This window comes from Psammomys obesus, unplaced genomic scaffold (genome assembly GCF_907164565.1).
Source record: "Psammomys obesus unplaced genomic scaffold, mPsaObe1.curated_primary_1811, whole genome shotgun sequence".
In the NCBI taxonomy this organism is placed as follows: Eukaryota; Metazoa; Chordata; class Mammalia; order Rodentia; family Muridae; genus Psammomys; species Psammomys obesus.
In genome coordinates this window covers 6,006,317-6,019,861 of record NW_026590405.1, presented here as the reverse complement: position 1 = coordinate 6,019,861, position 13,545 = coordinate 6,006,317, and the positions used below count along the sequence as shown (strand labels likewise).

Here is a 13,545-nt window from a genome sequence, read left to right as displayed (position 1 = left end):
TCAGCAGAACCCTGACAGAGCCTCGTAGGCTAACTTCTTGCTTCTCTGGAGAGAGGCTTAGGTCTCTGTGGCTTGGGTCCCAGCATGCAGAGCCATGGGCTGGGTCTTGCCCCCTTGGTTACACTCTGCTGCTCCTTGAGGAAAGGGCTGTCCTGCTCACGCCCAGCTGCAGGAGCTTGTTCCCCTCTGGAGAGTAGAGCGGGTTCCTCCTCAGACCTCAGGATACCACAAAGCCACGCATCAGGGTTCCAGGTGCCTCCATTTGGAGCCTGGGTATAGGTAGTGGCCCATCAGCCTGCCACTTCCTCCCGGGCGGCCTTCCAGGTAGGTGAGCAGCAGGTTCTCAGACCATCTGGGAGGAGGCCTGTGTAGGACATGGGGCGACAGGGTCCTAGACTTGCCTGGTTAGACCCAAGTGCAGCTCTCCTTGCTGAAACGACAGTCTCTCCTCTCTGAAAGAAGTGTGTGGAGAAGCTTGCTCATAACTAACACTCTTCAGCGCTGAAGAGCTGGCCACCCAAAAGTCCTTCTCACTTCAACAGTTTTCAGCAATCATTTCTAATGCCGTCCTCACCCACATTTGCCTTGAAACACAGCTGCTTGGGATTTGGAGGCACTTGAGTGTGCTAGCCTATTATGCTCACGCTGCCTCCTGCCTGCAGGAGGCCAGGATAGGTGATGCCAGCCCAGTGCTTGCGTGTTGCTCTCTGGAGCAGCTGGAAGAACATGATGGGTCCAGGCAGCTACAAGCACTACACTGACTTGAAGCTACTAATGTGCTTCAGTGGCTAGGTGGGCAAGATGAGCTTCCCCGGAGCTGCCCGCTCTGTAACTCCGTCCAGCTACCTGAGCTCAGTTCTGGGCCCCAGGGCTACATATGGCTTTGATATATTCCATCCATTATCATCATATTGTCTTTTCCTCTCCTTTTTGTAGAATGCTCTTGAGATCAAAGACCTCAAAAAGTACGGCCCCTTTGACCCTTATATCAATGCCAAGGTGTGTACGTCACGGCCAGGATCCCTCGTCCTGTGTTTCCCATGCTGCCCCTCTGCTGTAGCCCTCCATCCTTCTACCCAGGCTCCTCTTCACCCCCCTCAAGCTGCCTGCTTCAGCCCATCTGCTTTTGGCTTGTCTAGGGAAATCACAGCACAGTGGGCCGAGGCTTTAGTTTTCAAACCGTCTAGTCCTGGAAAGTTGGGAATGTTTGAAGCAGCAGCAGTAGGAACCAGAACCACACCGTAAGCCTGCTGTGTGCTTGCGACCTGTAAAGTCATGGGGTTCCACAAAGAGGCCTGTCAAGCAAGTCGGCTTGCTTTCAATAAGCACAGAACATGATTAGGTGTACTTCTTGAAATTTAAGCCTTTTACTTTTCATCTGCTTTCCGTGTTTCTTTTGAAGTAGAATCTGACTTTCTTTCAGGTTTCCATAGCCACGTGGTGGTGTGGGGGACAGGACGTAGGTGACCGCACTTCATTCTTTCAAAAGCTGCTGTTGGCTGCTGTTGGCTGCCGCCCTCTTCCTGGGTGTGTGCCTCTTTGCATGTGCTTCATAGCTCAGTCCAGTCCCCGGCATCACCTCTCTTTCTGCTTTGTCACTGCTGACCCTGAAGGGCTCTGAACCAGGAGCTGGAGCAGCGGTGGTTTGCTAGACCTTCTTGGCCAGCCCCTGTCTCATCAGAAGGCTCCTCCACAAAGAGGCGAAGCTTAGTGGATGGTGGGTGTGGCTCCCTGTCACCCTCACTTGCTGAATCTATGTCCCTGAGTTTTACTTAGATGGAGTTTGGGCTGGTGTGCATGTACATGCCTTTTTCTCTCTGTCTCTGTCTCTCCCTTCTCTCTGGCTCTCTCTGCTTTCTCACTCGTGTGTACGTGCATGCGTGCCCCGGAGGTCAGTGCTGAATGTCTTCCTCAATCCTTCTCTACCTGAGTTTTGAGACAGGGTCTTTCTCTGATTCTGGAGCTTGCTGCCTGGCTAGACTGGCCGGCAGTGAGCCTCCAGGATTGGCCGCCCTGGTGCTGGAGTGCCCACCGCCGCGTCTTGCTTTCACGCGCTGCTGGAGCTCGAAGCTTGCACCTTGTGTTTGCGTGGCAGGCACTCTGCCAGCTGGGCTGTGTGTGTTCCACCCCTCGAAGCTGTTTTCTGGTCCGCACACTGATTGTCCTGCTTGGTACTTCGTGCTTGCTCAGAATGCAGCCATCCTGGGAAAGGGGGCACGCTGCTTCCTGTGTTTACGCGTGGCAGGCAGGGACAGCGTCGCTCTCTGCGACTCCCGGGCTGACGTCGGGGGCCTTGGAGAAGCCCGAAGCTATTGGGCTTTTGCTGGTCGAGAAGCGTGATCTGGGGCAGCAGAGGGCTAGATCGGAGGCCTGCCAGCCAGGCCTGGCGGGGTTCCGGGCTGCCGACTCAAGTAGGTAGTAAGTTTCCTCTGGGCCTTGCTTTCCTCTTATAATGTGGGGGTTACTACCGTTCTTTCTGGTTCTTTTGGAGTCATGCTCGTAAAGGACAAGTGTCCGGTAGCTAACAGTATGTGAGAGGTTCGGAAATACCTGTGCAGTTCTGAAAAGATACTGTGTAACACGTGTCCACAGTTTCCACGCTAGTGGCTAGTGGGCGTGTAGCCAAACAGTGCTCTGTGTGCTCCAGCATTGGTTTGTGGAGGAGGGGCCTGAGGTGACTGTGTCCACTTGTGGTCAGATTGGCTTCTAAAGCTTGCATCAAAGGCTGGGCCTCCAGTTCCTGAAAGTGAGGACAGAAAAGAAAAAGTGCAAGGCTGAACACTCATGCCCGGAAGTGCTGCCCTGGGCTCGCCTCCCTTATCGTGCACACAGCACTGAGGCCGAGCTTCGTTGTGTGTGCTGAGGATGCAGGCCTCTGGAGGCAGCCTCTCTCAGTTTATCCCAGCGAGTGGGGTCTGGCTAGCCTGCCTCATAGCTAGGAGTTGCTTTGCTAAAGCATCTGTGAATGCTAAATAATGTCTGACTCAATACAAACTTAGAAGTCTCAGGCACCATTTCTGGAGCATTTGGATTTCCCAGGCTCTCCTGGTCCCCTTCAGCACTCAGCCAGTCATCATGAGTCAGGAAGAATAAAAGGCAGCCATGGCTGAGCCGTGGGAACCATGCCCCCTAGAACAGCTTCCCTCAGTCTGACTGTCACAAAGCGGGCAGCATGGTCAAGCTCATTTTGGAGTAGACCAGTTTTTCTGACAGTTCCCATCCCAGGGCGGATCAGGAGCACCAGAAGCCAGTGAAGACCTTTCCACTGGACAGAATCTCAGCTAGTATGGCCAAGACTGTGGGCTGCAGTGCACAGTGTGGCCGAGCTGGGACGGTTCTGCCCTTTACTTCTCTCCCACCCCTCCCCCGTGCTGCAGCTGTGGCCATGGCTTTGTGATGTGTTTAGGATTAAGCTGCTGATGTCTTGGCTCCAAAAACTTAGATTTAGTATCAGTCAGCTTTTCCCCCGAACGTTGTGAGACACACCTGTAATCGCTCAGGCACAGCCGGAAGCCCTCCTGTAAGTCCGAGGCTAGCCTGGGCTCCATGGGGAGTAACAGACCAGCCAGGGAGCATGGCGGGACCTTGTCTGAAAACGGTAAGGAGCCCGTGATACAGTCACTAAACTCAGAATTGGAAATTGGTGGCGCCTGTTTCCTAATACATGTGGCCGTGCATCCTTCCCCCTCCTCCTCTCCCTCCCACTTGTCATTCACACCACACACCAGCCATGATGAAACAGGTTACATGTGTGGGGCAGGAATGCACACAAGTGACATACTGCTAAGTGTGTCATCAGGTCACAGGCTTTCTCCGTGCTGACGATAGTGAATGCAGGGGGGGTTCTTCCTCAGGATGACAGGGACTGAAGACACAGGGGTCTTGGGGATGCTCGGCAAGTGCTCGGAGTGCAGGTGCCCCAGCCCTTTGGAGACAGGTTCTGGCTGTGGAGTCCAGGCTGGCCTTGACATCACGCTCCTCCATCCTCCTCCCTCCTGAACGCTGGGATCTTTCTTACGTGTGTCCTGCCATGTCAGCAGAATTTGAAATAATAGTCTCATGTGCACTTCACACTCTTTAACAGCCTTCTTGGCCAAATCTGAAGTTGAGCCGATTAATTACTGGTTGTTTTTAAGCTCTGCTTAGTTCCGAAATGAGCCTGCTTGAGATGTACTGGTCTGAGCCCGCTTCCTACCTGGAGGAGCCTTGCTCTGCTACCCATGCAGACAGTCATTTCTGTTTTCATGTTTTCCTAATAACAAATGGCCTTAATTACTGCCCAGCACCTGCTCCTGGGCTGCTACCTGTAGTTTCTTGTCTTTGACTGGCATGATTTCTGTGCACTTTGGTCCAAGTTCTGCACTGCAGGAGGAAGCCGAACTCTTGTTTACCATCACGGGTTAGTTTTTTCCTTTCCACCTTCCTAATTTTGTATACAAGGTTCTTGCTGTTCTTCCTGGTTATGTTTTCTAGAACCCGCAGCACAGTTGCAGAGAGCTACACCTCTGGCTCCTTAACACAGGCCTCTGTCCACAGGGGACAACCTGAGCCAGGCTGTAATGGGATATTCCCGACAGGTTCCAAGAGAAGACGACTGTGGAATATTTCTGTATGATTTTCTCCGCTCACTGATGAGGGTGTATGTTTGTGAATCACATATATGAATCGAGGTTCAATGGAATCTGCAGAGAAGAATAGATCCCGTTTTTCTTAGACATATTCCAGCAGGGAAAACTTAATGAGCAGGGATGAAGTATTTGTGAGAGGCTTTAGTATCAAGTTCAAGGCCAGCTTGGACCCCATGACCTTCCCCCAGTCGGGGTCTCAGGAAGCGGGTTAGTGCAGTGTTGTTCAGAAGGGGTGAGAGGGAAGCATGCCCACCGCTGCTGATGGGAACGCGCACCTCTCTGTGGAATCGCTGCCCCTCCTGAGGGTCGATGAATCAGAGGACTCTAACTGGACAGCAGTCAGCTCCACAAGGAAACAAGGAGAGCGTGTGGTGGTGGCCAGTGCTCAGCCGTGGTGAGGTGGGCACCACACTCAAAGCTAACCACCAGCCCATGTCTGGCCACGTCGACACTTCCGCACTGTGCCAGTGAGGTGTGGTTAGATGGTGTTTGACAGCAGGCAGGATATGCTAGGGCCTAGCAGTGCAACTTTGAGACAGCTGTCTTCATTCTAGCAAAAGCTGACAGGCCAGTGAGAACCAGTAAAGAAACCTAAGACAGCACTCTCTGTACTCTCCTGTCACTGCTTTGGTGGGCTACGCCAGGGAGGGAGGCCCGGGCCTCGTGTGTGCTGAGCATGTGTTCTGCCCCTGTGCCGTATTTCCTGCATGTTCTGTCTAGCTCTGTCTTCCTTCTCCCTCCCTCCCCCGCTGGATAGTTCAGTCTTTAGAGCTTTATGATTTTTCAGTCCTTGAGTCATACTTTCTGTAAAATCCCAGATAGATAATTCTGCATGTTGGGAGGCACCGTGACTATAATGGTCTGTTTCCCGGTCAGCAAGATGACCGGATGGAGTTTAAGTGAGAATGCGCTGGCTCCTTGGTCCTGGCTGTCGTGCAGAAGTTGAGGTAGAGAACTCAGCCTCTTCTTAATGTCTTTGAGTTGCACTCCCCAGAAAGCTCCCGTGAGCTCTGTTGAAGTAGCTTCGTTTGTCACATGGAGGAGAAGTGGCCTTTGGGCCCTAGGAGGCGGGCAGTGCTGAAAGGTATAGGGAGCACCAGGGCTTTGCTTTCCAGACAGCCCGCCCTTCCTCCAGACCTCAGGGTCCTTCTGTGGCCATTGCGTCGCCTCCAAGGGCTGCGGCCCCGGGCTGCTCTCACCGGGCTGGGCCGCCTCTCTGGTCCCTTGCTCTGCGCCCCGTTTATTTGTGTCTGTTTAGCCCTGCATGTCCCCTGCCGCCACGTTTTCTGTCCTGGTTTTGGTCTTTGCTGTCCCTCAGGCCACTTGGGGCCCTACAGCTCTGGATCTTCCTCATCTCTGTTTATGTAGCTGGAGGGAAAAAAAAAAACACCAAAAAAAAAAAAAAAGTGGTCAAAAGCAGATGGAATGGATGCATGTTCGGGTCGCTCCTCATCTGTTCCTTTTAATGTCACTAACAGAACTAAAACAGCTGTAGACATAGTGAATTTTTAACTTTTGGCGAATGAAAGGTGCACAGTATTGACTTAGGACTGGCGCTCTCAAGCCTCGTCTTCCCCAAAGTGGCAGGAGCTGCCTGGGTAAACTGAGGGCTCTGAGACTGTGGTGAGAGCGTCGCTCTCACCAGTGTTTCTCCGAAAAGAGAGCTTGTAGAAAATCGTCTGCCTCAATTATATGTCATCGTCTCAGTGACGAACATAACTGAAATGACTCACATTCTACTTCTGACAGTGGAGAAAGCTCAGAGTTCTCTGTTTTACCGCAGCCTCTGTGTCCTTGAGACAAAATTGGCATCGGAGGCCCTCAGCCTATGAGTTGAATAGAGGGCAGCGTTGCGGAGGAATATTTTGCACCTCTCACACCAAGCATCCCCAGGGCCTGTCCCTTTCTTCCATGAGAAGACTTCCCCCGTGTGCCCACTGTCCTATGCAGTAGAAGCTGCATGCGCCGCCCGTGTGCCCTTCTGGGGTAGGCATGGGGCAGGATAGGGTCCCGAATTTCCCTCAGGCCCGAGCCTGTGCCTTCCTCCTGGGGAACTGGTGCTGGCTGCTACCTTGAGAGTGGTGTGCGGTGCTCTGCTCTGTCGCTCTCCCTCCTGGCTGATTGCTTTGCATGCAAGAAGCTACCCAGATGACAACCTCTTTAAAAAGCTTGTGTGGAAAGCTGCGGATGGTGAACAAACCCAGAATCAGAGCCGGGGGGCTGCGCAAAGAAATGCTCATGAAGCCAGTTGAAGTTTAAGAGGAGACAATGGCAGTGGTACGGGGTCCACACACGCCAGGCTCCCGAGCTCCTTCTCCGGAAGTACGGAGATGGAGGCACGTGGAGTCTGCAGGTGCTCAGGGAGCCGCCTCACGCAGGGACTGGGCGCAGGCGGGGCCAGTGGGAGCAATGGGCCGATTGTTGGGGGTGGTGTCCGGATCCTGACTACGAGTTCCCGAGTATTGCTGCTATTCTTCTCATTTAAATTTCAGTGGTTTTATGGGTCATTCTCCAGGCGGCGTTAGTTTCCACCCACAGCTTTCTGATCTGATGCGCTTGCTAACCCTCAGAACAACGACAACGAGACCGCCCTGCACTGCGCGGCACAGTACGGACACACGGAGGTGGTGAAGGCTCTCTTGGAGGAGCTCACGGACCCCACCATGCGCAACAACAAATTCGAAACGCCCCTGGACTTGGCAGCGCTGTACGGGCGGCTGGAGGTGGTGAAGCTGCTGCTGAGCGCGCACCCCAACCTCCTGAGCTGCAGCACCAGGAAGCACACGCCCCTGCACCTGGCAGCAAGGAACGGCCACAAGGCCGTGGTGCAGGTCCTGCTGGACGCCGGCATGGACAGCAACTACCAGGTAGCAGGGCGGACACCTCTGCTGGCACCGGGGGCTTAGTCGCTGGGAGAGGCACAAGCAGAGTGCTGCTGGGCCGTGTGTGCTGAGCACATGTCACCTCTCGTTCTCGTGCTTCCGTTTGTCACCGTGTCCTGTTGTGACATTTTAGAGGCAAAAGAGCGCCGTTAGGGAGTCCAGTGTTTCTTGCTTCTTTTCAGGGTGTGAGATACAGTCCTGAAACCCTGAAGGCTGTAGTTGGGGGCCCCTTCCCGTACATGCTCCCAGGACCTCCCTGCCAGGTGCACTGCTCTTTGATGGCAGCTTCCGACAGTCAGTACTTCCGCTTGCTCTTGGCTCCCCACGTGGGCCACAGGTGCTTTTATTCCTTCTCCCCAAGAAAGGTGGCGCCTGGGCGAATTTGTTTGGTCAACATGCCTACAAGCAGTGGAGATTCACCTGTGGCGTGGCCTACGATAGCACTCGGAGGTCTTGCTGTGTGGACTTTGTTGGAATACAGGAAATATTGAAGCCCCACCCTCCGAGGGGAGGGCTCCATGTAGCTTACTTGCCGTCCCTCCTCCTCCATGTCCCACTTGTCATGTGACACACAGAACTGTTCTCATGACATGCTGCTGCGCTCTCGTTTGCCTTCCAGACGGAGATGGGCAGTGCTTTGCATGAGGCTGCTTTGTTTGGCAAGACCGATGTGGTGCAAATCCTGCTGGCTGCAGGTGAGGTTGGCAGCTGATCCCATGTGCCAGACGGGGTTTGAGGCTCACGTATGTGTGTGGTTAGAGGTGTGCAGCTAGGTCCTGGAGCACTGGGCTATTGACAGCTGTGAGTGAGAATGCTTGTACGGCTTGAAGGCCGTGGGTGTCCTTGAACTTGCCTCCTGGGCCTGCCTGGGGATGCTCACTTCCCTTCCGCCTGGCGTCCCTTCTAGGAATCGATGTGAACATAAAGGACAACCGTGGACTGACTGCCCTGGACACCGTCCGGGACCTGCCTTCTCAGAAGAGCCAGCAGATAGCCGCGCTCATAGAAGGTATGTGTCACCGCGCTGTCCAGCGGCCAGGTGCAGTTAACCTGCAATGCACGGAGCTTGGTGCCACCTCTTTCTTACCGTCTTTGCTCACAGATCACATGACCGGAAAAAGGAGTGTGAAAGAAGTAGACAAGACCTCCACAGCCCAGCCACCTCTCCTCTCCGGCACAGACGCCCCAGCACCGAAGTCTCAGGGTGAGAAGAGCGGCTCATTCTTTTTTTTCTGGTTTCTGGTTTTTCGAGACAGGGTTTTTCTCTGTAGTCCTGGCTGTCTGGGACTCACTCTGTAGACCAGGCTGGCCTCGAACTCACGGAGATTTGCCTGGCCCTGTCTCCCGAGTGCTGAGCTGGTCATTCTTGAGCAAAATAGAAAGTTCTTAATCCAGACGATAACTGCAGAGCTGTCAGCACATCCACAGCGGCGCTGTCTCCGCTGCATGAGAGGTTAGCGGGCACAGGGCGGCTCTGCTGTGCCGATTGTCTGCCTTTCTTTCCCCCCCTTCATTTTTCATTCTTTTATGTTTTATTTTTTTAGTTAAGCCAGGCATGTGCCTTAAATTCCAGCACTTGAAAGACAGAAGCAGGCAGCTCTGTGAGCTCAAGGCCTGGTCTGCATAGCTGGTTTCAGGCTAGCCAGGGCTGCACAGTAAGACCCTGTCTTTTTTGGGGGCGGGAGGGGAGAGAGACAAAACAATCTATATACTTTATATGTATGCCCGGGTGTGCGCATGTGCACTGCATTCAGAAGTGTGTGTGCGCCCTGGTGTGATCGCGTGTAGTGCGTGCATGCACGCACGGAGGTCAGGAGGGGCTGGGGTCTACCGTTGGTTGTGAGCTGCCACGTGGGTGCGAGGAACTGGGCCTTGGTCCTTTACAAGAACGGCGAGTTCTCCTAGTCTCTGAACCGTTTCTCCAACCCCACGGCTTTGTTTCTGTCTCTGCTTCTGCGGGGATGCGTGCTGACGGGGTCATCTCGGCAGCAGTGAGATCTGGGTTTGCTGTTGCTTCCTACTCCAGCACACAGACAGTGCTTCGGGGACAGTTGGTCCAATGTGGCTGTCTAATGAGGGTCTGCTGGCTAGGTGTGCACATGGCAATGACGTCAATAAGCCGAGGCTGTGAAGGTGGTCCGGCGGTGGGTGTGCACCCCTGTCGGGATCCTCTCAGTTTACTGAGAAGGGTGTGGTACTGTACATGACACACAGAGAAACCCTAATTGGCAGCGCCCCCCAGTGTGGGTGGTGATAAACAGTAAAGCAACATGAAGGGGGGGGGAGGTTGCAACAGAACGGAAGAGGGAGGGCCTCGAGCTCCTGGCCTGTCGGCACTGGGTTCCTGGGCGGCCCCCCAGGCTCACCCCCCTACACACACACACACACACACACACACACACTCTCTCTCTCTCTCTCTCTCTCTCTCTCTCTCTCTGTCCTTGACCTTGGAATCTGCCAGCAGTGGGATTGATCATTCACTCAGCTCTTAGCTCTCAAGGAGCGCACCCTGCTACAAGCCACTCAGGGACGCCATCTGTAACAGTGACTGCAGTCAGGCTTGGGTCCCAGTGCTGAGGAGACAGCAGATAAGTCAGAGCACCTTGGCTCAGGATTTGGGACTTTTGTTAGAGCCTTTTACGTGGACTCCAGTTTCAGAAGGAAACCCTGTCTCAAAAACAAAGTGGAGGCTGCACGTGGCACACGCCTATAATCCCAGCACTTGGGAAGCAGAGGCAGCCAGATCTCTGTGAGTTCAAGGTCAGCCTTGACTAATATAGTGAGTTACAGGACAGCCAGGGTTCCATAGTGAGTCTGTGCTTTAAGAAAAAAGAAAACTAATTTAAAGCATTACTTTTAATTCTCACTCACACCACATGGCTACATTTTCAGGTTAAGGTTGTGTTCACACGGCATCGAGATAGATACGGGGAGCTTAAAAAGAGAACATGGGAAGAATCCCTTACATATGTGAAGTAGTTTCCTTTTGCAGAGAGTTGGACTCAGGGCTCTGTGCACACTCAGCTTGACTTCTGCCACTAAGCTTCGCTCCTCTGTATTGAATTAGAGAAATCAGTTCCTGTCCCTCAGCGAGCATTTCCCGAGTTAGTGCTCACTGGGTCATTTTGCAGTGGAGTCTTTGTTCGGCCAGAGTGTGGGGAACCAGGACTGCCCTCCTTACGGCTGCTCTTGCCCTCTCCTCCAGGGAATGTGGAGAAAGCAGTGACCGAGCTGCTCGTGGACTTTGACACACATGCTGAGGAGGAGGGTCCCTACGAGGCGCTATACAATGCTGTGTCCTGCCATTCCTTGGACAGCACGGCCAGTGGGCGATCATCTGACCGAGACTCCACAAACAAGGAGGCCGAGGCCACGGGAACAAGGACTGCTGGAGTGAGGCCTGTATGTGGCACACGCCTAAGCCCCTGGGAACTGTGGTGGCGGCTGTGGGGCACTGGCAGGAAGCCTGCTGCCTGAGCCTACCTGCTGGGGTGAGGTCTATCTTGTCTCCTGCTCAGTGTGGTAGAGCTACACATCATGCTGAGGTAGAAGTTTGGTGTTTCCAACTTCCGGGTAGCCAGTTTGCAGCTCCATTCCCACAAATCCTTAGGGCAGCGCGAGTCTTTTGTTCTGGATTAGCCTTGGTGCTGCTCAGGCCTTTGGGATCTTGCTATGTGTGGTTTGTTTTCTCTCTGGAGAGCAGCAGTGCCCAGTGACAGGAGTTGCTGCCTGTTCCCAGTCCCGCCTGCCCTGCCAGCCATGTGGACAGGGTGGTCCCGTCCTGGGGAGAAGGCATGGCAAGACTTCATCAGGCCGTGTGCATTCATCAGCCGTGCCGTCGGTTGCTTGGTTCTTCATTGGCGCTTTTTCTCCTCATACGCCCTCCTGCCTCGCTGCTGCTTTGTCCAGAACTTGCTTACTTCTGTCTTGTTCATGGGCCCCAGGACTCCTTCTTCCCCCTTCCGCCCCAGAGTCAGTACCTGTCAGAGTTCTCAGGCCCTGACAATCTAACCTGGCTGCTGACAGGATCCCAGCGCTAACTACCTTGACACAGATTTGGGGCTATGTGGGGGGGGGGGGGGGGGGGGGAAGAACATTGTTGTTTTCTTTGGTTTTTGTTTTGGGGAGATTGTTTGTTTGTTTCTGTCGACCTTCCCTTCCTGCCTAGTTCTGGCGGGGGTCAGAGTGCTCCTTGGCCTTTCTAACTGTGGCCTGGGCAAGGCCCAGAACTTCTGGGGTGTTTCTTGGTGGTGGTGCTGCTCTGCCCTGTTTTCGCTGACGCAGTTGCACTGTGTGGGCTTCTGTGGTCCTCGTTTACAGCAGCCCGGCAGAGCAGGCGTCAGCCTATGAGCCGTGGAAGAGCCTGGTACAGTTGCAAGTCTTCCCTATTGGCATAGCTGGCGCCCGATAGATGGCGCTAGTGCCTTAACTAAAAGCCACCGGTCCTGAATGAGTGGTTGTGCAGAAGCCAGGGCATCCTGGAGTTCAGGCCGCGCCGCCTGAGCACACGTGCCTGCGTTGTAGCCGTTCTTGCTTTCTGACCACACTGGCTCGTGTGGCCAGGACCTGCAACCGTAGCAGACTGTCTGCGGGCACTTTGTCTCCCCTGGTGTCTCAGCAGTCTCGCTGCCTCTGGGACGGGCCGTTCCCATTGTTCCGTTTACTTTCCGCCACACTGGGGTCCCAGGGCTGGCTTCATGGTGGATGTGTGCTTGTCCCTTTGTACGTGGTGCACTGACCAGGCCTGTTCCGGCACGTGTAGAACAAGGAAGGGTGGAAACAGTGCGCCCACCCCTGGGAAATCCAGACAGCACTGGCCTGAGCACGCGAACCTGCTGTGAGAGCACTGTTGCGATCCATCTGCCTCTAGACGCCTGGGAAGGCCTTGGTGATGGAGGCTGCTGAGGAGCACAGGTGAACACAAAGGTCCTGGCTGCCGAGACCCGTCACAGCCGTCTTTGCAAATTTCTCGGGGAAATCTCTACCTTTCCGCATCCCAGAGCTGACCTGCAAGCCTGGGCAAGGGACTCCAGCACTGCAGAGCACAGTGGGAAAGTGTGGGTGCGATGGCTCCCCAAAAGTTGTCCACTCTTGGGTCACTTGTGCCTCATCAGTGACTTCCTTGCTGTGGGGTAGGGTTGGCAGACTGTGGCCCTGTGACTGGAAGCTGTGCTTTTGAATGAAGTTTCTTTTAGCATCTAGTCACATGTACCATTTGCCTGTTATCTGTGGCAGAGCAGAGTGTGGCACCCAGTATGGTTACTTTTGGTCCTTTAAGAACAAGCTTGCCAGCCCCTGGCCTAGGGAGACGTGCTCATGCTCTTGTCTAAACCGGCAGGCGTGACACACAGGGATCCCTATAACCGTATATTTGCTGTTATTGAAGGCGGTGATTAAAAACAGGAGATGTGCTAGGAGTGATGGCACATACCTATAATCCCAGCACCAGAAGCAGAGGCAGGCACATCTCCAAGTTCGAGGCCAGCCTGATCCCCACAATGAGTTCCAGGACAGCCAGGGCTACACAGTGAGACCCTATCCCCCAAAACACTAAGAGATGTTTTGAGTTGAGGGTGACCTCAGCCTCCTGACTGACTGTTAAAGAGAATGGTGTGGACTTTTCCTGATGAGTAGGACGATCGCTAGCACAGCGCTGGAGTCTGAGTAAGGACACACGTTCCGTCTTTGGCTGCTTTTCCTGTTGCTTCGCCAGGAGTCTTGGCTTAGACGAGCTGGGTCTTTTAATCTCGAGTTTCTTCTTTTCAGTGGACACTGAAAGTTGAACCACGGCTTTTTGCTTTCTGTGTTTTGTGTCCCAGAGTTCCCGTAGCAGCGAGGCAGTTCTGAGCCTTCTGTGCTGTTCTCCTCAAAGCCAGGTTGCGGAAGGAGGTGTTGGTGATCTTTGCTGCAGATATCACAAACCATGGCCCAGCTGATTGGATTGTATCTGTGTGGGAGCTCCCTGTCGGCTCAGGGACTGACCTTAACTTTAGTGTCCGGGAATTCTTTACACAGTTCTTTTTATTTCTAAGGAC

At 53.9% G+C, this 13,545-nt stretch overlaps 1 protein-coding gene across 13 annotated transcripts in view; it reads left to right on the top strand.

Moving 5' to 3' along the window:
* Anks1a (ankyrin repeat and sterile alpha motif domain containing 1A) overlaps window positions 1–13,545 on the top strand; it is a 152,839-nt gene that overhangs the window by 65,145 nt on the left and 74,149 nt on the right. For 7 of the 13 annotated variants that reach the window (XM_055606989.1, XM_055606983.1, XM_055606988.1 and 4 more), the window contains exons 4-9: window positions 937–999; window positions 7,199–7,495; window positions 8,130–8,205; window positions 8,418–8,519; window positions 8,613–8,714; window positions 10,716–10,912. In XM_055606989.1, the coding sequence (XP_055462964.1) occupies window positions 937–999; window positions 7,199–7,495; window positions 8,130–8,205; window positions 8,418–8,519; window positions 8,613–8,714; window positions 10,716–10,912 (837 nt within the window). Of the gene's footprint in view, window positions 1–936; window positions 1,000–1,506; window positions 1,528–1,696; window positions 1,718–7,198; window positions 7,496–8,129; window positions 8,206–8,417; window positions 8,520–8,612; window positions 8,715–10,715; window positions 10,913–13,545 lie in introns of those variants that run through there. The other 6 variants (XM_055606990.1, XM_055606986.1, XM_055606995.1 and 3 more) reach the window with 3 other exon arrangements.